The sequence below is a fragment of the Cnephaeus nilssonii genome (assembly GCF_951640355.1).
Source record: "Cnephaeus nilssonii genome assembly, chromosome: 3".
In the NCBI taxonomy this organism is placed as follows: Eukaryota; Metazoa; Chordata; class Mammalia; order Chiroptera; family Vespertilionidae; genus Cnephaeus; species Cnephaeus nilssonii.
This window is the reverse complement of record NC_137074.1, coordinates 5,953,850-5,977,888: the sequence shown is the minus strand read 5'-3', so window position 1 is coordinate 5,977,888 and position 24,039 is coordinate 5,953,850. Positions and strand designations below refer to the sequence as shown.

General features: G+C 43.6%; 1 protein-coding gene across 1 annotated transcript in view; it reads left to right on the top strand.

Moving 5' to 3' along the window:
* The window catches only part of DSCAM (DS cell adhesion molecule), a gene marked incomplete at both ends in the record, with an annotated part of 461,963 nt that overhangs the window by 83,110 nt on the left and 354,814 nt on the right, over positions 1-24,039 (top strand). The window contains 2 exon segments of the mRNA XM_079762252.1: positions 6,745-7,062; positions 11,497-11,643. Coding sequence (XP_079618378.1) covers positions 6,745-7,062; positions 11,497-11,643 — 465 coding nt within the window.

Below are 24,039 nucleotides of genomic sequence, written 5' to 3'. Positions count from 1 at the left end.
CTCCTGTTTTCTGATCTCTCTGAAGCAATTGACACTTTTGAAAACCACCCAGTTGATGTCCCCAAATGTCATCCTTTTGTTTTAAGGCATCATTCTCTCTAGGATTGGAGCTACTGAATTTTTTTCTTTATCTTTATGATGCTTCTTTCTTTTCCCATTCCTTTAAAATATGTAATTTTTACATTGAAGTATAAAATATATCCATAAAGTGTGCAACTAACTATATCCCAGTGTACAGCTCAAATGAAATTCTCACCAGCTGAACACATCAGTGCACCCAGCACCCAGAACAAGAAAATGAACACAGCTAGCAGCCCAAATGCCCCCTCGTGCCCTTTCCATTTTCTGTGTCCCCCCCCCCCCAATGGGTAACCATTATCCTGACTCTTAACATCATAGACTAGTTATTCCTATTTTTATGCTTGATATAAATGAAACAATATCGTATATATTCTTACTGTGTTTGATTTCCTTCAAACATTAAGGTTGTGGGATTCATAATATGGTTGTGTAGATTGTTCATTTTTATTGTTTTTTAGTGATCTGATGTGCAAATATATCACAGTATATTTTTATAGTTTATTATTGATGGATATGTGAGTGATTTTCACTTTGGGGCTCTTACAAATAGTACTGCTATGAATACACTAATGTGTCTTTTTCTGTGAGCGCATGGTGGTTGAAGATCTGGGAGTTGAACTGTTGAGTCATAGGGAATGCACATTTTCAGGTTTTATAGCTACTGGGGAACAGTTTTCCACAATGATGATCAATTTACAATCCCACCAGCAACTTAGGAGATCCCTGTTGCTCTGCTAGTATATCCTTGAGACACTCGGTATGTTCTCTTTTTCCATTTTAGTCATGGAAATGGGTGTGTAGTGGTAACTCCGTGTGCTTTTAATTTGCATTTCCCTGATGACAGTGACGTTGAGTGCTTGTCCATGTGCTTATTGATCACTTATATATTGGCCTTTGGGAAGTGACTGCCCGAGTCTCTTGCCCATTTTTATTAGATTATCTTTTTTTCTTATTGACTTGCAGGAGTTCCTTATGTTTTTAGGGTGCACTTTTACATATTAACGGTCCCCGAGAATCCATCTCTGGGCTTGGTGTCTCCTTGTTCTTTACTTTTTTCTTGGTACATTTCACCCAGTGATGGGCTTCAGCTTCCCTTACGTTCAGTCTCTCTCTGGGGTCTGGGACCCCTATTCCCAACTTCTTAGTAGGAGACCCCAGAACAGTGTCCCCTTAACCTTAGTGAAACTGGCATTGCTGTCTCCTCTGCTCAGTCAGCTCCACCTGTATGTTCTCTGTTTTTATTCATGCATCTGTGTAGTCAGGTATACAAGCTGTTAAATTAGGATCATAATGGCTTTTTCCTTGTCCTCACTCTCATCACTTCTATACCCCTGACCACAAATTCTGGTGGGATCATAGCAGACATATCTCTGTAGTTAGGCTTTCTCCTCCCTTCATATCATCAGTGCCCAGGGAGGTCTAGGCCACCCACCGCGGCCTACTCTGACTTCCTTCCTGGAGTCTTCACTCCTCATGCGCCCAGTATTTCCTTTGTAAAACTACAATCTGGGAAATTGCTTGTTCTGTGTCAAAACATTCATTGCCTTTCTATTTTTTAAAATAACTTTATTGAGATATAATTTATGTTCAACAAAATTCACTCATTTGAACAATTCATTGGTTTTTAGTAAATTTTCAGATATATACATCCTTCACCACAGTCGAGTTCAGACCATTTTAATCATCTCAAAAGGAATCTTTTCATTCTTTAGTTATCCTTCCCCTGCCCTCTCACCCTCACCTCTAGTCCTAAGTAAACCAGGCATCCACTTTCCGTCTCCATATGGTTTCCTCCTCTGGAAATTTGAGATGGATGTAATCATATAGGATGTATTTATTATGATTAGCTTTCTTTTGGCTTAGCATAAGGTTATCAAAGGTCAGTCATATTTAAAGCATGTATCAGTATTTCATTTCTCTTTTGCTGAGTAACATCCCATTGTGTGTGTGTATATATATATCAGGTTTTGTTTATCCATTTTTCATTTGATGGAGAAACTTGAATTGTGTGCACATTTGGCGATTATAAATAATGCTGCTTTAAACATTTGAGTACAAGTTCTTGGGTGGACACACATTCATTCCTCTTAGGTAAATACCTATGCATGGGACTCCCCACTGCCTGCAGAATAAAGCTTTTTGCATGAGATTTGACACCCTTATGATCTAGACTTGACAATGAGCGTGTGAAATGTAGGCTCCTGGAGATCACCCTGTAAGCCGTGGCTGTTAGTGTGTCCCAGGCCTTGGCACAGTGCCCGGTAATTAGTAGTTGCTGAGTAATGACGCATGGAATAAATGAGCGAGTGTAAGAACCTCAAGCTCCCTCTCCAAATGCGTGCATCCCTGTTAGATCTGTCCTGAGGTCCCTGCTATCCAGTATCTTCTCACTTCTCTCCTTCCTGGGACAACTCCATGTCCTAACATTTTCATGCCTTCTGCCTAGAATCTGCTTCCCCTCTGACCTCTGGAAAGCTTTCCTCATGTCCCCAGGTTGGGTTAGTGTCTCTGTCTCTTAGGCTCCCATACCATGTTGTGAAAAATTCTGTGTCAATACACAGCCAACGAATTATCATTGATCTCTTGCCAGCCACGGCGCCCCTGAGACCAGACGTTCCTTGAGAGCAGGACCGTGACTCATGCACACTTGCGTTACTGGGACTTGCACAAGGCCCACTACGTGCCAAGTGCTCAGTAGAGGTTGTTGCAGGAATGAAAGATCATGTCCTCACTTCCTGTACCCTCTCCGCCTCGTCCCTTCTTTGCGCCGTATTTGAATTTGAAAGAAAGCAATATTGACTTGTTTTCCTTTTAGCATAACATTCTTCTTCCCGTTGTCACTGGAGCTTTGGTTGTGCCATCTGTTGTAATGATATAAAATACGGAGAAATCTGCCAATAGTGTAACCCTCCAGCCCCTCATCCCCCCACCCCCTCCCGTGTCCACACCCCAGGACGGTAGACCTGAGGCAGACAGCAGATTATTCCAGTGTTTTCTTTGGCTTTCTCTTGTGAGACGGCAGTTCCGTTAAGGAACTTGCACACACACATAATTCACATCCAGATTGCCTGTGCACTTCCTGGAGGGAGCAAACGTCACTGTATTTAAAGTGTGCACGGCACGCCGTACAGCAAAGTGCTATTATTTAAGCAGATGGATGGGCCCTTCGATGGAATAAACAAAAGCTGTTGGGATATAGTTTGTTTTTTTGTGTGATTTTTTTTTTTTGCCTGTGGCCAAATGATGTGTATCTTAGAGAATGAGTTTATGTTCCATTATTAAACCCAATGGTGTGAAATAGAAAGACTAACATGAAATACCTTTAAAAAATGTCAGGAGAAGTGATGGTAATCCCCAGAGGTTAATTATCTTTTTAACTATTAGGATTAAACATTTATTTTGCATTTTTCTCATCATAGTCATTTAAGTAATTTCACAAGCTGGCTCTTGGAATGTGGTTTACAATAGCAAATTATACATTTAATTTGGAAATATATCTTATATACATTCACATTTTTCAAGTCTCATTCTTAACAGGGCTACTTTTAAAAATATATCTATATCTATATCTATGTATTTATTGATTTCAGAAAGGAAGGGAGAGAGAGAGAGAAACATCAATGATGAGAGATAATCATTGATCAGCTGCCTCCTGCACGCCCCACACAGGGGTCAGAGCCCGCAACCTGAGCTTGTGACCTGACCGGGAATCAAACTGTGACCTCCTGGTTCATAAGTCGACACTCAGCCACCTGTGCCCTGGTCGGGCTACAGGACTACTTTTATGATATAAAAGAATAAATTAAAATATATTCAGTCGACAGAAGAGTAATGTGGCAGGGAAAAGAAAAAGAATCTGGGTGGAATTAATTAGCCCTGAAGAGTGACAGCTACCTTGTTCCTAACAGTTTGTTTGGGGTGATGTCAGTTTCCTAGAAAACTCAAATATAAAATCGCAACCATGCTTCCGATCTGAACCAACTTCTTAATTAGCAGTAATTTTTATATTCTGCTTTGTGGAGCATTGCTGAAAACTAGTTATTGATGGAAGAGGAAACTATCAGTTACTGCTGTGGAACACCCTTGTCTTCTCTTTGAGGAAATCTACTACTTTTATAAAGTGCATTTTTCTCCACCATCTTTGGACAAATGGTGGCCCCTCCACTTCCCCCGCCCAGAGTCAGCCCTGGCCTCAGGGGGCAAACTCCTGGTCAGTGCAGGAGAGAGACCAGGAGGAAGGAGGGGGTGTTCAGGTAAGACTCCATATCTGGAGGATTCTAAAGCTCATGCACGCTGCCTCCCCAAGATTCGGCTTTGCAGAATAAGGCAGCCATATCATGAAACGAAATCTTCATCAGAAAGACGATTTCTTCAACCTCTTAGTCCTGCATCCTGGGTCAACCGATAACCCCTCTGAATCTCCAAATTATCCTCCTGAGAGAGGAGCCCACACTCGGCTGGCAGAACTGTTCACGGAGTAAATGAAATGACACTTGGAGCCTCCCAGCACTGCCCGCTGCGCCATCGGTGCCCAGTCAACGTGAGCCCCATGGCTGCCCAGTGAGGTTAATTCCCAGTCTCTAGGGCCCCTTCGGCATCCTGTGAAGAGGGGATTGGGTGTGCACTCGTTTTTAGAAAGTCACAAAAACAGATGTCTGTGAAATAGATCTTTGTGGCATCCTATCTAATAAAAGAGTAATATGCAGATTGACCATCACTCCAACACACAAAATGGCTGACCCCATGTGGTCAAAGATCCTGCCCCCATGTGGACACAAGATGGCTGACACAAGATGGCCAGCAGGGGAGGGGAGTTGGGAGGGACCAGGCCTGCAAGGGAGGGCAGTTGGGGGCAATTAAGCCTGCAGGGGAGGGCAGTTAGGGGTGACCAGGCCAGCAGAGGAGGGAAGTTGGGGGTGACCGGGCCTGCAGGGGAGAGCAGTAGGGGGACCAGGCCTGCAGGGGAGGGCAGTTAGGGGTGACCAGGCCTAAAGGGGAGGGCAGTTAGGGGCAAACACGCTGGCAAGGGAGCAGTTAGGCGTGAATCAGGCTGGCAGGGGAGTTGTTAGGGGGTGATCAGGCTGGCAGGCAGAAGCGGTTAGGGGCAATCAGGAAGGCAGGCAGGCGAGCAGTTGGGAGCCAGCAGTCCTGGATTGTGAGAGGGATGTCTGACTGGTAGGATCGGGCCTAAATGGGCAATCGGACATCCCTTGAAGGGTCCCAGATTGGAGAGGGTGCAGGCTGGCCTGAGGGACACCCCCCACCCCACCACCCCCATGCATGAATTTCATGCACCCGGCCTCTAGTTTATAAATATTCTGTAAAATTTTGGGGTCTTAGATGTTGAGTTTCCTTTCTTCACATAAATGACACTCCATAGCTAAGTGTTGCTGGGTGCGATGTGGGTACTCAATAAATAAGTTAAAAAGCCAAATGTGTGCGGACAGGTTTGCAGACATTTTGTTTACAGCAATGAAAACAGAAACCACTTAAATAACCCAGATTGGGAAAATAGTTTGGAAAGCCATGTGGATAAAATGTGCATCCGCTAATATTTACTTGTGAAGTGCGCATAGAAAGATGAAATTATGTATATGAAATAATGTCCAGAGAATGAAGCAGTCCATAACAATTGCATATTTTATGTAAGCACATTATAGTATAATTATGTAAGTAAGAAATGTAGGATAATGTAGAGGTAAGAAATGCAGATGGACCGGAAGAGGAAATATAAAAATTTAAACAAAAACTGCCATAACTTGATGGAATTAAAGGATGCCTTTGTCAAAGTTCTCTTTATTATGGCTACCTAGTTTCAATTAAAAAAAAATGCATTGTTGATGGGACACTATTTCCAGAAAACCAATTTTGCTTTTTAAAATGCTTTGCGTATGATCTTCAATTTTAATTTAAAAAATTGTGACTAATTTCATTCAAAAGTAGCCCTCAGCTTAACTACCCACCAGCACGATCTGATCCTAGCCCCTGGATCTGGTCACACCTTCACTTAGCTTCCCCTTACTTAGCACGTGACTGGATGTTGGATTCTCTGCCCAGGTAACAGTGTCAGCAGATCAGTGCATTATTCTCATGGGGCGTATGTTCCAGAGGGAGACAGATAAAAAATGAATACAAAAATACATAATGTCAATTCCGAGAGTGGTTGTACCATGAAGATAGAGCAGGGCATGGGGCTAAAGAGTAAACTTCAAAGTTAAGACCCTGGGAAACTTCTGTTTGTGTAAAAATATGAAATGAGGATGGACCTTACTTTTAAAAAAAATAAATTTTTATTGATTTCAGAGAGGAAGGAAGAGGAGAGAGAGACAGAAACATCAGTGATGCGAGAGAATCATGGATCGGCTGCCTCCTGCACGCCCCACACTGGGGTCAAGCCCTCAACCTAGTCATGTGGCCTGATGGGGAATCAAACCGTGACCTCCTGGTTCATAGGTCAATGTTCAACCTCTGAGCCACATCAGCAGGGATAGAGCTTACTTTACAGCCTCTCTGCTTGTAGCAGGTTGGGCAATTGTGAATTATTTAGTGTTAGTCGAACCCTGCAATTATGTGTCAAAAGAACCCCCTGAGGCCAGGCTGACTGAAAGTCAAGTTCCGAAGGAGCAGGAGCGGTAACTGACCAACCCTTGTGTTGTCTTACAGTTTTCAGTGAGGACCTCCACTCCAGCCTCTACTTTGTCAATGCATCTGTGCAAGAGGTAGTGTTCGCGAGCACCACGGGGACCCTGGTGCCCTGCCCGGCTGCCGGCATCCCTCCTGTGTCTCTCAGATGGTACCTGGCGACGGGCGAGGAGATCTACGATGTCCCCGGGATCCGCCACGTCCACCCCAACGGCACTCTCCAAATTTTCCCCTTCCCTCCTTCGAGCTTTAGTACCTTAATCCATGACAATACTTACTATTGCACAGCTGAAAATCCTTCAGGGAAAATTAGAAGTCAGGATGTCCACATCAAGGCTGGTGAGTAGAGCTGATTCCTTTTTTTTTTTTTAAATATGTTTTATTGATTTTCTACAGAGAGGAAGGGAGAGAGTTAGAAACATCGATGAGAGAGAAACATCGATCAGCTGCCTCCTGCACACCCCCTCACTGGGGATGTGCCCGCAACCAAGGCACATGCCCTTGACCGGAACCAAACCTGGGACCCTTCAGTCCACAGGCCGACGCTCTATCCACTGAGCAAAACTGGGTAGGGCGAGTGGATTCCTTCTTGCCTGCAGGGGTGGGGCCAGTGGCAAACATTCAAATCCCATCAGCTGGGAGTCAGTGAAACCCCTGTCCCTCCTGACAGCGCCAAAGGCTCCTCTGAGAGTGCCTCTCGACTGGATTTCAGAGTGCCTGGCATTGCTGGGGAAAAACATGGGAATGGTTGGTTCTCACCCCCAGTGAAACAAATACGCAGGTGCTTGTACATAATCCCCTTTCGCCTTTTTCTTGCCGAGGTGTTTCTATTTTCTTTCCACATTTTTACCCTTTGAACGACATGCAAAAAAAAAAGTTCAGTGCATTTGTAAACTCTTACAACTCTGTTCTTGTAAATCCTTGAACACTGGGAAATCGGGGAAAATACTTCTGTGAAGGTAATGTTAAGTTTACAATACAATGCTTGGGGTCAGTTTGAGTGCGTTCACTCAGCCAGTATTTTCTCGAGCTTCTGTTATGGTTCCGGCACTTTGCCGGGTGCACGGAGTAGATGGGAGAAAAGAAATGGTATCTACTCTCATGGAGCTCTCGTCCTAATGGGGGAGTCAGACATGGACAAAGAAAGAAAGTCGGGTCAACACTGACAATGGAAAAGGTGGCCTCTATTCCAGGCACTGTGATCTTTGCTGGGGATATTGTGAAAAATTCAGGAGAGAAAAACAGAAACACCATCAGCTGAGAACCAGTGAACGCTCAATTGGAGACTGCTGATGGCTTCTTTCAGATGCCAGAGCCTCTCTTGGTTTCAGAGTGTCTTACATGCTGGAACTAAAAGCTGGGCTCAGTGACATTACATTGGTGAGGTCTAAACCGTACCCCACATTTATTGCATTTTGACTAATTGATACTCTGACTCAAACTTCCAGTGCCTCAAACCCAGGGTGCTGGCTTTCTGACCCCCTCTTTCCCCCTTTTCTCCCCACACTCCATCCCAGAGGTGGGCAGTGGAGGGACCAGGGAGGAGACAGGGAAGCAAGGGGGTCAGTGGGTAGAAAATTACTAAGAGGAGACATCAAGGGTAGGGGAGTCTTGTTAAATGTGGGCTGAGCACTTACACATCACAGGTGAGAGGAGGAACTCGATCAGATGTTAACAGTGATCAGATATCAGATAGCAGGGGTGGGGAATGACTTCACTGGACCCGTGCTAAAACTGGCTCAGGGAGAATAGACACAGACGGTCAAACTAGCTGAGAAGAGGGCTCAGACGAGCCTGGCAGACATTTAGTCAAGGATGGAGTCTTTGGCATTATCCATTCACACTGAAGGGCATCTTTATTGCTTCCAATTTTTAGTAATTATGAAAAAAGCTGTTATAAAAATTCACGTGCAGGTGCCCTGGCCAGGTGGCTCAGCTGGTTGGAGCATCGCCCCATCCACTAAAAGGTTGCAGGTTTGATTCCCAGTCAGGTTGTGGGTTTGATGCCTGGTAAGGGCGTGTATGGGAGGCAACTAATGAAAATGTTCTCTCTCACATCGATGTTTCCCTCTCCCCCTTCCTCTTTCTAAAAATCAATAAACATGTCCCTGGGTGAGAATTAAAAAAAAATAAATTCAGCCCTAGTTGGTTTGTCCCTGTGGAGAGTCGGCCTGTTCACTTGTTCTTGCTGTATATACAGTTGAGCAAAATTTATCTCCCAATTGAAATAATCATAACTCCTATTGCAAAATTCTTAAGTAGTGTCTTTCTTTACATTTTAATAAGTATAAGAATATTTCTTAATAACAAACTGGTATATCCATCCAAACAATGGAATGTTACTCATTGATAGAAAGAAATAAGCTATCAAGCCATGCAGAGACATAGAGGAACCTTAAATGCATGTTACTAAGTGAAAGAAGCCAATCTGAGAAGGCTACAGACTATATAAATCCAAAGATATGACATTCTGGAAAAGGCAAAACCATGGCAAGGTAGAAAGATCAGCGGTTGCCAAGGGTTGTGGGGCGAATAGGATATTTATGGGATAGTGAAATTATTCCAGATGATGCCTTAATGATGAACACATGACATTATTGATAGTCCTGTCTAACAGAGTGAACCTTAATATAAACTGTGGACTTCAGCTGATAAGAATGTATAACTATCCATTTGTTAATTATAAAAATGTATCACGCTAATTGAGATGCTTATAATGAGAACTGTAGGGCCAGCGAGGGAGAGTGTATGGGAACTCTTTGTACTTTCTGTAAACCTAAAACTGATCGGGGAAAAAAAACAACAACACGTTTATTCCAAAAACTTGAAAAATACGTCAAATAAGCTTACTATACAAATAGACTCCCCAGAGAAATGGGTAATAAATCAAAAGGAAGTTAAAATACTAGCCAAAATGTTCCAAATTTGAGGAAAACTATAAACCCACAGATCCCACGGGCCCAGGAAACCTAAGCATAAACTACATGAAGAAAAACACACCGGGGTGCATCATAATAGCATTGCTCCAGACCAATGAGAAAGAGAGAACGTCAAAAACAGCCAGAGAAAGGGACCCATCACACAGAGAGGAACAAAGGGAAAGATGACGACAGACTCTGTCAGAATCAGTGTGAGAACATGGTGAGGCTGCATCTCTGAAGTTCTGGAAGTAAAGGGTCTGTGAGTCCAGAAATCTGCACACAGGAATCTTTCCAAAATAAAGGTGAAATACTGGCGTTGGGCACACAAAGCTGAAAGACTTGCACTACTAGATATCTCTAGAAAAAATGTCTTGCAATCAGAAGAAAATGACACCTGATAGAGCATACTCAAAGAAGAAGAATGAAAAAAGTAGTTAACTACATGGGTAAATAAACCCCGTTTTAAATGTAAAATCCTTTAAAAAATAATTGAACAAAATAATAACAGTGTCTTGGGATTGTAACATATGTACAAAGAAAATGAGGACAGTAGCATTAAGGCTCAGGGTAGACATAGAAGAACAATATTTTAGGGTTCTCTTATTCTATGGGAAGTGGTATAGCATCACCTGACTATAAATGATGGTGTTACAGATGGGTACCACAAAAAGCAACCACTGAAATAACCCAACAAGGAGTTATGGCTAACAAACCAACAAAGTAGTAACAGTGGACTCATTAAAAAACAATCCAAAACAAAGAAGAAAAGGAGAGAAAAAAGGAAGTGAAAACAAGGCGGCATTATTTACCTCTGCACAAGAGGACAGTTCCCTTTTGAAACTATTCCTATGTTTGTTGATATGTTAATGTTTTGAAATTAATTTCATGCTAGTTTTCTTGCCACATATTTTCCAATAAATGACTAAAACGTTAAGAGATCTGGATATCTTAGAAAGTCAAAGATTTAGAAAATCCAGACCTTGAAGATCTTCCTGTACCAACACCCTCATTTCAAATTGGAGGAAAATGAACCACTCGGGAAGTAAGCCGTTCCCGTATCTACGGAGCTTGTGTGAGGGATAACTTGTGTGAGACACATGGATGTCTCCTTGCCCTGGACACAGAGGTCTTCCACGGACATGGCGTGGATTTGTGTAGCTTTACCCAAGCCTGTCCTGAGTGCTTTCTCCACAATCTCAAGTCATTACAACCATCCCTTGTGGTAGATGTTTTCATCTAAATCCCTAGTATATAGCCGGCAAGAGAGATAGGGCTCAGATTTGAACCCAGACACTTCATTCATGGAAGTCCCTTTGAGCACTTTCTGGGAGACTCCTATTGCTGTGGGTTTGGGCAGGTTCCCTCATCAGCATCCTTCCCTCCATGATGGACACCAGGATCATTGTTTCCCAAACTGCTTTGCAACTGTCACTAAAATGTCATTCATGAAGAGTTCTTTTAATTGTGTAGTTTTCAAGGATTTCCAGGAGAGGTTGCCTTCCTTGGATTTTAAAATTCTCTTTATAGTCTAAATTTTTTTTTCTTGGTCCTCAGAGGACACGGAGAGCCATTTTCTATCATCATGACTTCACTTAGAAGCTACTGCCCACATTGAGCTGCCTTTGGGGGAGATGAACTCTGTTTAGGTGTACCCTTGCCCTTTTGTCTTTGGGTAACTTATTGTTAATGAATGAATGTCCTTAAGACGTCAAATGTAAATTTTTAAAAATTTTCCCCGACAAATCTCTCTGATGCCATTCCTATGCATGAGATACAGGGTATATGTCCAGATGAGATGCTCTCGGAAGAAGGTGGTCTCTGTGTGTTACCCGGTCCCCTTCCTGTCTTGCAGTTTTACGGGAGCCCTATACAGTCCGTGTGGAGGACCAGAAAACCATGAGAGGCAATGTCGCGGTCTTCAAGTGCATTATCCCCTCCTCGGTGGAGGCGTACATCACCGTCGTCTCATGGGAGAAAGACACTGTTTCACTCATCTCAGGTAGGCCCCGCGCCTCCAGGCGGAGCGCCTCAGGCTCCCCTTCTCACGGGATGTTTCACACATCGAGTGGGCCTCTTCCTATGCGTTCATCGTAATCGAGAACTAGTGTACTTAAGGTTGATGCTATTTCACGAGTAAATGCGGCTTCAGCGTTTCATCTTGGTTTACGTGGCTCGAGTCAGATATTCTTCAGTGATTGAGCGGATCAAATTAGTTGCTTGCACGATACGCTATAGGTGGTGGTTTACTTTTATAAGGAAATTGTGTTTTTATTTATGCAGCTAGAAATAGGGAGGTAGGATTATCGTGTCTGTGAGAGGCCTCGGTGGTACATTGAGGACGGATAGTCTGAAACTGAAAACTAGAAAATGAAGCTCTGATTTTCGGCCATTTTGACCCCATCGGAGGTCTTTGGGTGATGTGGTGTCTCTGGCCTCTTTCTTGAAGATTCTAGCTAGAATATCTATCCAGCACTGAAATATGTCTATTTGCATAGAAGTAATTTCTTGCCTTATTTTGGTGTCCACCAATGAGACAGTGTAAATCTGGCTTCTAAGAAGGAGGGGTACTTCTTCCATGGCGGCTTTTGAATTGAGTCCTTGCTCCACGCTACTTACCTGGAAAGGCCATGTGGGTGCGAGCCTCAGTTTCCTGGTGTGCACATGGTTGGAGGATGACTGTTGGCTGATTTTGGCAAACAGCTTTGTTGGGCACTGAATGTGGTACAATGGGTTATAAACAATTGCTCTCCTTTATGTCATGTATGTGTATGCATGTTCGCACACATGTTTGAATATAATCCTTGAATACTGTCAAAATTTTGACAATTTACAGAGAGAAGAAATTGGAACTAAACTCTCATGGTGACAAAGTATTTCTGTTTATCAGCTTATTGACCTGCTAGACAATATAGGTTACTATATAAGAACAATGAAAAAATCATCAAACCATTAAAAAGTCCAAATCGAAAATTAAATATTTGGCCTTTAAAGCATATCACAGTAAACTAGGATGTAATAGATGTTTCAGCATTTCTTAATATCATCTTTACAGTGAATTTGAAGTCCCTCGCACTTCATTGAACAATAAACGTTGATTCATCATCCTATTTGGTAGAGTATGACAGACATACTACGCTTAAGAACTGAAAACTATTGTAATAATCAGGATAGATACTCGCCTGTGCACTTCTGTTTGCTAATTTTGCTTGTTAATGGTTCTAATTGCTTCTCTTTAGAGGTTGTTTTGGTTTCTTGGAGGCAGATGGGGAGATTATTTGTAACAAGTTCATCTGGCTGAGCCCAGAGTCAGATCCTGTGGATTCAGGGAAAGGGAGTTTGGGCAATATTTGCAATCTCCCACACTCGGGGGTCTACGCTGATGGAGGCTCCACCATCTTCTAAGAGCCATCTAACAACCTCAGAGTCTGCCCTGGAGGGGCAAGAGAGCAGGGAGAATGCAAAGTGCCTCTACCTGTTTCTACGTGGAGGTGACACACACCATTTCTATTCATATTTAAATGGCCGAAGTAAGTCCCATGGTCATGTCTGACTTCAATGGGACATGTTCCTGGAAGGAGAGAATACCTGGAAATCTGGGTGAGAAATCAAAGAATTTACCACGAGGTATTATACGCCTATATAGTTCTCTATAGATAGATCTTGTATAGGTTTTGTGTAGGTTTTTATAACATAATGTGTGTGTTCATATGTTTCTTAGACACCTTAGTTAGTGCTACACACATATGCAGGTTCTGTCTTTCTGCAATCTATGTGAATACACTCTTTTTTCTTTAAACACAAACCTAATTAAATAAAATGTAAGGGATTTTATATCAAGTGAGTGGAGAGGATGCTGATATGCAGATACAAGGTGACACGTGCTGATAGGGACAGGCGACTCGCATGGCCACTCCTCAGTCAGGCACGGGAGCTTCATCCATGGGCAACATTTAAAAAATAACAACATGTATCATGGATAAGCACCTGGCTTTTCTTCTTTCACAAAAATATCCAGAAAACGGACCTAGTACATGCTTTCATCTCATTCGGAATACATTAATAGCAAGTTTTTGTTGGTTTGTAAGTAAGCCATTTAATCAAACACAGGGTATTCTCAAGAGGCTACACATGGCAGAGATAGATGGATAGGTAGATAGATTGCTGATAGATAATTGACAGATAGATAGATAGATAGATAGATAGATAGATAGAGACAGAGGGAGATTGAGACAGAGAGTGAGAACGCAAGCTATTTTCGTACTCAGGTAGTTGAGTCTGAGAACAAGACCCCAGAGCAGTATAATGAGCCGCTCTGGAAATTCAACATGGGAAGCCTGGAAATTCAACCTTGACTTGCTATGGCTACTGTCAGCCCTGGTTCCCAGTGCCCAAGCCCCATACAGCGAGCCTGCCAAAATGCCCAGGGAAGGAGGTCATGAAGGCACGAGAGATTGCAAATGGTAAAAACCACTGGTGATCACAGTAAATAAAGCAGTTTGGGCTGGTTTAGGCGGGGAAGGATTACTTTTCTCTCTGTGGCCAGGACCCTGAGTGTGGCAGGGAGGCAGGGAGGCCTAGAGGACGAGCCTGGCTGGGACCTCCCTCCTCTGGGCCCCAAGGGCTGAGTGGTTGGGGAGGCAGTCGTGTTCATTTTATTTTGTTTTTGGAGGACTTACACTCTCCAGTTTCAGAGTTTATGGTAAAGCGACAGTAATCAAGACCACATGATATTGGTGCAGAGATCAGCCTGCTGATCAGCGGATCAGAGTGGGAAGTCTAGAAGGAAATAATCATACCCATGGCCAATTGACTTTCTTACTGGCGTATAATTTACATACAGTGTTATATTCATTCCAGGTGCACAGCCAAGTGATTCAATTTATATACTTTACGATGTGATCACTGTCACTCTACATATTTATTACAATACTATTGGCAATATTCCCTGTGCTGTATATTACATCCCCATGACTTATTTGTTTTATAATTAGAAGTTTGTATATCTCAATTCCCTTCACCATTTTTTTTCCTTCCCACAACTTCCCTTCACTTTGACAACCATTGGTTTATTCTCTATCTGTATGAATCTCTGTGTAGGTTTTTAATACAGGTTTTATATATATACTGTTATGTGTGTGTTCATATATTTCTTAGACACCTTTGATTAGTGCTATACTCTTATGAAAGCATAAGATTTTTGTCTTTGACTTATTTCACTCAGCACAATACCCTCTAGGTCCATCCATGTTGTTGCAGAGGGCAGGATTTCATTCATGTTTATGGCTGAGTAATATTCCAATGTGTATACGCACCATGTATTTGTCCATTTGTCTATTGGTGGACACTTAGGTTGCTTCCATATCTTGGCTATCGTAAAGAATGCTGCAGTGAGCATGGCGATGCACATGCCTGTTTGAATTAGTGGTGCTGTTTTCTTTGTATAAATTCTCAGAGTGGAATTGCTGGGTCTGACTGTAGGGGGTGACCTCCAACAGCACAGAGGTCCCAGAAACCAAGGGGCTTTTTCTGAGTTAGCTGTGAGCTCCAGGAGAGACATCCCTGATGCTGTGTGCACAGCAAATGGTCGGGAAAAGGTTAAGGTGTGTCTGTTTTGTAAAGAAATCGATGAGCCCAGTAACTCCTTGTTGAACTAGTTTAGATTTAGTCATTGGCAGTGGCTGTCACCCCACCTCTCTCTTCCTGGGATTCCGAGACATCCAGCCTCCCATGAGTCAAGCTGGGACACTTCCTTTAGTTCTTTAGACAGTGATGGGCTAAATGAGCCATGAACACCAGCCTGGGTAAGTATTCTACAGCAGTAAATGGAGAGGAGGCAGATGGAGGGCTGGGCGTGGTGCACAGGAGGTTCTTGGCTGCTGCTTCCTCTCAGGCTCCTGGCAGGAAGCTGCCTGCGCAGGGTGAGAGCTGCCTGCACAGGCAGAGGCTGGCTCGCCTGCCTTGGGATGTCTGGCTCCACCCCTGGGTCCTGGGTCCTGAGCACCTTGTGGGAGGCCAGAGCAGCAAAGGCCCATTTTAATGGCTGAGCATTGGCCTCATACAGATGTTGTGGGCTCTTTGGAAACCTTGGCCAAGGTAAATGAGTGTTTGTCGCCTAGGAATTCCTTTTTAATTACAAACATTAAAATGGCATATTTCTATAAAAAGAAATGAAACAGTTTCCATCGGCATGTCTTACTACATTTCGCCCTTTATCTTTGCTGAGAAAATAAATGACCTCAGATGACCAGGAGGCACCACTTGATTCCTGAGTCTAGAGGCAGGTCAAGTTCAACCTGCCCTGGGAAGAAATCAATGAGTGGCCTACTTGCAATAAGCTAATGAGAGCAGCTGCTGGAATGGCTACTGAAACTGCGGTTCACATGGCAACCAAGACGGACACCTGATAGGTACTTCTCTCCCTAGGGCAGGGAGATTTCTTCCCAGGGCAGGTTGAACTTGACCTGACTCTAGACTCAGGAATCAAGTGGTGCCTCCTTGTCATATGAGGTCATTAGTTCACTGATATTAAGAACATAAGTTAGTTCATTTTAAATGATCTTTGAAAAGAATACCCTAAGGGTCTTGCTATGGACAGAATGTTTGTGTCCCCTCAAAATGTACATGTTGAAGCCCTACTTCTCCTCCCCCAACAATGTGATGGGATTTGGAGATGGAGCCTTTGGGAAGTGATTAAGATTATATTAGGTCATGAAGATGGGTCCCTCATGATGGGATCAGTGTCCTTAGGAGAAGAGACACCAGAGTTCTATCTACCAGGTGAGGACACTTGAGAAGGCTGCTGTCTACAACCCAGAAGAGGGCTGTCACCAGATCCCGCCATGCTGGCACCCTGACCTTGAACTTCCACCCTCCAGAACTGTCAAAAAGTAAATGTCTGTTGTTGAAGCCCCCAGTATATATTTTGTTATAGTAGCCCAAGCTATGACAGGCCTAAAGGTAGGAATTTCCCAGGGGAAGGGGAGGCTCCTAAGGTCTGATGCTGTCTTCCTTCTGCTTTGCTGTCTACCTGGGCCCTTCACCTGGGCCCTTCGCCTGGGCTATCGGGTACCACATGGTTAACCTTCACTCTCAGACTCTGGAACAATGGACACTAGGAGGCTTGAAAATGTGTATTACAGGGAAGGATGTACACTGCCATCTAATGTCCTCAATTTTGATGATAGATCCTGACTTACCGCCTTCATACCTAACTGAAATGAGCCAGGACAATGAGCCATGATGTTTATACAGATTTTAAAGACATCCTTACTACTTCCCCAAGCCAAAATGAGAGCCTTGTCAATATCAGCATATGAACGTTGCCCAATAAAAATGTAGTAGTTTTGGTAGTACTGTGCCTTGGGAGATTTTGCTATGGAGATAGAGATGTAAGACCCCATCATGGAAAAGAACAATGACAACAGCTTCGTGTTTGGGTTCCACGCAATGGCCTGGTGTGAGTTTCTTCCTGATTAGGGAGGCCAGCAATGGGAGAACCCAGCATCCCGTGTCTGTTTGCGCTGATAAAATTCTGAGACTCTCACTGGGGGTTTAGCTACATTAACATCAAAGACACAGCCCAAGGGCAACTGGATTTGAAAAAATGGAGAAAGCAAACATTGTACTCTTCCCAGGGAATCTGCCTCCCTCTTCAGCCCTGGCCCAATTTCTGTCACAATTTTCCCCATCAGAACACCTCTATTAGTGACGAGTCAAGGAGGATCTTATCTCTTAGGATCAATGAGTTCAAGTCCTCGGATGCTTTTCTTCTTCCTGTGTTTTGGGTAAAAGAACCATCTCCTGCCCACCTTAAATATCAAAGGACATAGCCTATCACTTCACATGAGACGCTTGTTGGAGTCTTGGATGCTGAGTTTGGGTCTGGCCACCCTAGATAAGGCAGGGCCTGTGCTTTAGAAGCATTCCCCTCCCCCGGCCCCATGGAGAGGGCTTTGCTCTTAGGGAGCCCCAGGGAGAGATCACTGTGCTGTGAGGGTGTGAGGGCTGTCACAGGCGCATGGGCAAGATGCTTCGGAAGACACACCCTCAAATGATTTTCTGGGGAGGTAGATGTCCATTCAGAAAAGTCTATTAGCATTTGAGGATTAGGAATAAATGCATCATAGATACAGCCAACCCAGTTGGGCGAGGTTTTCCTTAAGCACACCCCTGCAGACTTAGACTGAGAGCAGATTGGATGGGTCTACTGTCTTTTGGAGGGAGGGGGCACAGCTGTTGGGGCAGCAAGGTGTGCCGTGGTGGGTGTGTCAGCACATATGTGCTGTGTGACTGTGACACAGGGCTCTGCGAGCCATGCTCCCTCTTTCTAAGGCACTTATATTTTAATTTTATTCCTAGCCACTGAGCATTTTCAAGGCAAACTGCTCAGGTTGCTATGGCGATAAGGCCCAGTGCAGTCCTCAAGGTGCTTATGAGTAAAGGGAATGTGATCAACATCAACATGACTTACCCCTTTGCACTCGCTTGCTTTTTTCTCGATTCCTTTATTCTACTCGGGATTTAATTTTTTAAATACCCCAGATTTTACAGAGCGCGGCAGTAGAATAAAAAACTGGAGTTTCTTTCCATACAAACTTATTTATTTGGATTTTTTTATATTTCAAATTATTGATACATTCAAAGAGTAATTTTAATCTCTATGCTAACCTTGTCGAGTCACACTCGACATCCGAGTGCAAAAGGTTAAGGAACAGACCTGTAGTCACCGGTTTAAAAGTACCAGGGAGTGGAGGAATTACAGAAGAATTTCTGTGACACTCACTAAAAACAAATTGGTAGAACAAATGAAAACTTTAACAGATCATTTTCCTTCCTCCCTTCCTTCCTTCCCTCCTTCCTTCCTCCATCCATCTATTTATTCCATCCATGTTGCTACTATCTGTTCTCTCTCTCTCTCTCTCTCCAGCAAATGCAAGGCACATTTCCACCACTGGAAATTGCTCTCAGCACAGGAGGTAGGCAGCAACTGGAATACAAAGGAAGAACGATGCACTCTTTCACTGTGCTGTTTTTGGGGGAGTGAGGTAACTGAAAGATACATAGGTGGGCAACATAGGTTTACAGTCGTTTGAATGGAAAAAACATGCAGGTTATGGTTCTTACAGGAGCTTTATTAACTCAGAATGTGACAATGGCCCAGAAAACCTACTTTTGCCCACCCCTCTATATTCCACACAAAAGTTCACAGGAAGAGAGGGTCTTGGTCTCTTTCTTTTTAAAAAGCCACTAATTGATCACAATTTTGCCAGTTAAGTCTGTTGCTCACTAATCTCGTTTTAACGTGTTACTCCACTGCCACCTGGAAGTAATTAAAAACTGGGTTGTTTACGGATCTGGAGGAAATTCTTCATGACACTGAGAATAAAGGTCATGTTAGATGAGGGGCTCGTCAGTTATTCCAAAAATAACCCACTAATGAGGTCCTGAAAGATCAGAGGAAACGGAAGTCTACCAGGTGTCAGCCTTTAGAAGGACACATTCCCTTCTCACAATCAGAAACTGTGTTGTAGATGATAGGGGTTCCCCCCCAAAATCTGTTTTGACTTCCGATCTGAGGGACAGAAAGACACACACATTGCCACAGGCATGTTAACATAATCATTTTTTAAAAGAAAACAACAACAAAACAAACAGAAAAATGTGATAACAGATTTAACTAGAGGATCTCAGGAGAGCCGTGTGTGTGTGTGTGTGTGTGTGTGTGTGTGTGTGTGTATGTGTGTGTGTGTGTGTGTGTGTTTGTGCAAAACACCCCATCTTCTATGAAATGAAGGTCAACTTAAAACACTCCTTGATTTCCCACTCCAAGTGTTACCAGGAGAACAGGACTCCTAAGTGCGGCTTTAGCACAGACTGGCCGCGTGACTGTGGAAAAGTGCTTTTTTTTTTCCTCCTCATGTGGATGAAAGATGGGTTGTGCTGGTTCCCCTCACAACAAAATGACAGGATATGAAGATTCCATTTGTCAAGCCAATGACTGTCCAGGTCATGTTTTCCCCTCTTCGATCGAATCTCACAGACTATTTACGTTGTGTGTGTGAAGGGTTTGGGGTTACTGGGAGCATGCCCAGGACTTGTTACACAGTCGTGATCATGGCTGGGATTTGTTACAGGGAAGGGACACAGAGTGAGTCAGCAAAGGGAACGTACATGATGGGAGGAGAAATCTAGGGGAACCAGGCACACTCCTCCAAGAGTCTCCCCGTGGCATCACACAGGAAACAGCCCCCAGCAAGGAGCAGTGACAACCAATGTGAGATGCTACCTACATGAGGCTCAGTAAAGACTCAATGCCCACGGGTGGTATTGGGGGGTGGTCACACAGGCACCCTCTGACTGTCACGTACATCAATTCCAGATTTCCGGAAGGAGGACAGGTGTCCAGCGAAAACAGTATTGTCTGCACAGTTTAGGCACTATGAGCCACTCTGAACCATCAGGGTGGTGGGACCCTATAGATTCAGAAGCCCCAGCTCCAAGACGTACACACAGGCCTTTCTAGGGAGAGTGTAGGAGTCCCTTTTACGTCCCGCGTGGTTCAGGGTTCCGGTTCAGGGTTCGGGTTTTGGAAAAGGCCGCAAACAAATGAAAAGAGACTAGAAAAGCATTAATTTGGGAATAATGGGGGCCCGGCGGGAGCCCACCTCCAGTGGGAGGACTACTTCCTGCTCTGGCCTGGCTATCCCTTTTATTGAGACTATGGGATACGCCCATAGCCCTTGGCAGGAAACTCCAATAACAGAAATTTACATAAGACAACAGGTGGAGACTGCTTCAGCTAACAATGTTTCAACTAAGTAGTGAGCGAACTAGCTCTGACCTTTCAGAGCAATGGAGGTTGTTGACAATGATCAGTTTCCAGCAGGAGAGGAGTCCCAGACCTACTATGTGAACCCTTTTCTGTATAATTGTTTCCTCAATGACGATGGCTTATTTTTTCACTCATTCAACTCATGTTTTCAATATGTCCAGCATGAAATACTGGAGAGAGCAAGGGAATGAGACACTGTATACTTTGAGGACTTCATCCCTTAATGTCCAGGTTTTCCCAACCTTCAGTTAGAGCTCACCCCAAATTCCTTTAACATCCCCAGACAATTGACCCGATTCTTTCTTTGCTTCCCCTAAATGTAAAGCTAGTTTTATGTTCAGCTATGAGGGGCCTTCTGTCTGCGCTCCTCTCTCTTTATGACATTTGGTTCTTTCTAGGCACAGGAAACAGATGGTCAGCCAAGTCAATCAGATATAATTTGGACCCAGGTGCATTTTCTGGCCTCTTGATCATCTGTGAGTTCTCATAGCAGGAAAGTTGGAGAGGATAACAGGACCATTCACAAAATAATACCAGGCAGTGATAACAATAATATTGTTAATGTTATCATTGTCATCAAGCTAAAATCAGATATCATGAATCAAAATTTGCTTAGGCAATGTGCCGTCCAATAAGAAGGCAGGACCCAAGATTTACAAACATAAACCTTAAACAGAAAGATTTCAATATAAACATTTATAAACATAAAGAATAAGAGATCAACATGGATTCAAAGTCAAGACCTGAGATAAACATGGATTGTATGGGGATCTTGATGCTGTTTCCATCGCCCTGGGCTGGACCAAGTGGAGGAGAGTCCCTCATCACAAGGTGGGTTGGTGACTGGAGCTCCAGAAAATAACCAAGCAGAGTCCCAATGACTGTCAGCCTTTTGTGGCTTTACTGCTAGGCAGATGGGACAGAGGATGAAGCTTTGAGCACCTTAGATTTCCTCCCTCCTCAGTAGCCCATCACTGGTAGAATTGCCAGTCCAGCCTAAAAAGCATTGCTAGGGATTGGTGCACTGACCATTCCCGCCAATTAATTTTAACTGGCCCTTCACTATTTCTCCAGATCTTTTCATATTTCTATTGATTCCATTCGTGTTGTTGAAGGTGGCTCGGCAAAGCCTCTCCTCAGAGTCTTAAGTTCCAGCCTCTCCTGGATCTACTCTCTAGTCTTCCAAAGATTATATCATTTTATATTGTGGGTTTGAAATCAGCTCTCTCAGCTCTCCCTCCTCCCTCAAACATTGGGGATATGTTCATGTTTTCTCTCACAGAGTGAGATGTTCCTCTTTCCTTCCAGCCAATGCCATTATCATGATTCCTGGGGTTTTCTGGGACCTTGTTTCAAGTGTCTCCTCTTGCCTCTGGCATCATCTCTTTAATGATCACTGTGTTTTTTCTGACACAGGTGGTCACGTCCCCCAATTTTAAAGAAACTTTCCCTTTGTCAAATTTTGTACGACTGTGTGTTTTTCATTCTCTCTGGTGTTTTTTTTTTTGTTGTTGTTCCTGGAACATTTTTAAAACGAGTAGTCTATACCAGTGGTCGGCAAACCGCGGCTCTCGAGCCACATGCGGCTCTTTGGCCCCTTGAGTGTGGCTCTTCCACAAAATACCACGCCCTGGGAGAGTCTATTTCGAAGAAGTGGCGTTAGAAGAAGTTTAAGTTTAAAAAATTTGGCTCTCAAAAGAAATTTCAATCGTTGTACTGTTGATATTTGACTCTGTTGAGTAATGAGTTTGCTGACCACTGGTCTATACCCACTACTATTCCTAACCTCTCCTGATTTGGGCTACGCCTCTTACATTCTACTGAAACTTAAATTTTCAAGGTCACCCAGGACTTCCTAATGTCAAATGCCAAGGCTGTCTCCTGGTTCCAGTTCTCTCTGACCTTCTTGAAGAATGTACACATGGACCTTCCTCCTGCACCGGTTGCCTTCCTTGGGGTGACAAACTACACTACATTGTCCTGGTTGACTTTCTCCTCTCTGAGCATTTATCCACTGTCTCTTTCCTTATCTTTTCTTTCTTGCTCAGAACTGTAAGTAACCCCAAAACTCAGTCTCTGCTCCCTTTTCTCCTCAGTCTCCACTTTCTCTGTTGGTCATTTCATCCCTTTCCCAGGGCTTTATCCATCACTTCTATGGAGATGATTCTAACTCTGGACCTGTCTTCTCTCTTCGGCTTATTTGTTCCTCACTGCCTCCTCCCCTCCTGCCACCTCCAACCAAATACGAATTTGCCTTTGCATTATTCATTTTTTAGATAGTATTCATTAGTTTCCAAAATATCACACATTAGGTGGTAAACAACACATTAAAACAACACCTCTAACCCCACCTTAAAATAACAAATGTATTGCATCGCAGATCCAGAGGCTGGAAGTCCAAGATCAGGACATCGGCAGTGCCACACTCTCTGAAGGCTCGAGGGGAGAATTCAGTCCATACCTCTCTCCTAGCTTCTTTGGTTCCAGCAATCCTTGATGGAGGCGTGTAGAGGCGTCACTCCAATCACTGCTGCTGTTGCCACGTGGCCATCTTCCTCCTGGGCCTGTCTCTGTGTCTCACCTCCTCTTCTTACAAGGACACCAGTCATCTTGGATTAAGGGCCCACCTTACTCCTATGATCTCATCTTAACTAATTACATCTACAATGACCCCATTTTCAATTCAGGTCACATCAGGAGGTGCTGGGAAGAGCATTGATTCAGGGAGGACACTCTTCAACCCCGCACATTAAAATTTTTTTTCCAATTCCTTTTTTACCCTCTCTCACACATATTATATGTCTTTCCAGCTCCTGCTTTACACATGATAGCTGATAAATGAGTATAAATGAGATCCTTAAATAAAAAATAATTTTTAAAGGAAGAAAACAAAAAGCAGAAATCCTTGGCAAGAAGTACATATATCTTGGCAAGAAGTACGGATACTCCTGTGCTGTTAGTCCTGCCCCAATTGCATTAGAATGCCAGCTGGCAGCCATGCCATCAGCTGCCTGTCCCTCTGCTGATGTAACCCCCCCTGTGTCAGACTGGGCAGGGCCAGGATGGGGACAGAATCAAGATGGTCCAGGGCCAAGACACGAGGGATTATAGGCCAACTGCTTAGCTTGCATTTTCATGCTATGGACTGAATTGTGCTCCCTACCCAGATTCACAAGCCCTAACCACCAATGTGACTGCATTTGGAGATAGGGTTTTTCAGTGGTCATTTAGGTTCAATGAGATCATAAGTATTGGGCACTAATCTGATAGGAATAGAGAGTCATATTAGTACAGGCACACAGCAAGCAAGAAAGTGAGATCTCACCAGAACCTGACCATTCTGGTGCCCTACTCTTGGACTTCCAGCCTCCAGAACTGTGAGCAAATAAATGTCCATTGTGTAAGCCATCCAGTCTGTGGTATTTTGTTATGCAGCCCTAGCTAACTAATAGAGATGATATGCTTGTCAACTCACTTTCTGAATCTAATCTGCAACTTCTGAACTCCTCATGTTATATTGCTCCCCTGCCCAGCTTTCTGGGTTACACTGATGCATTACCATCT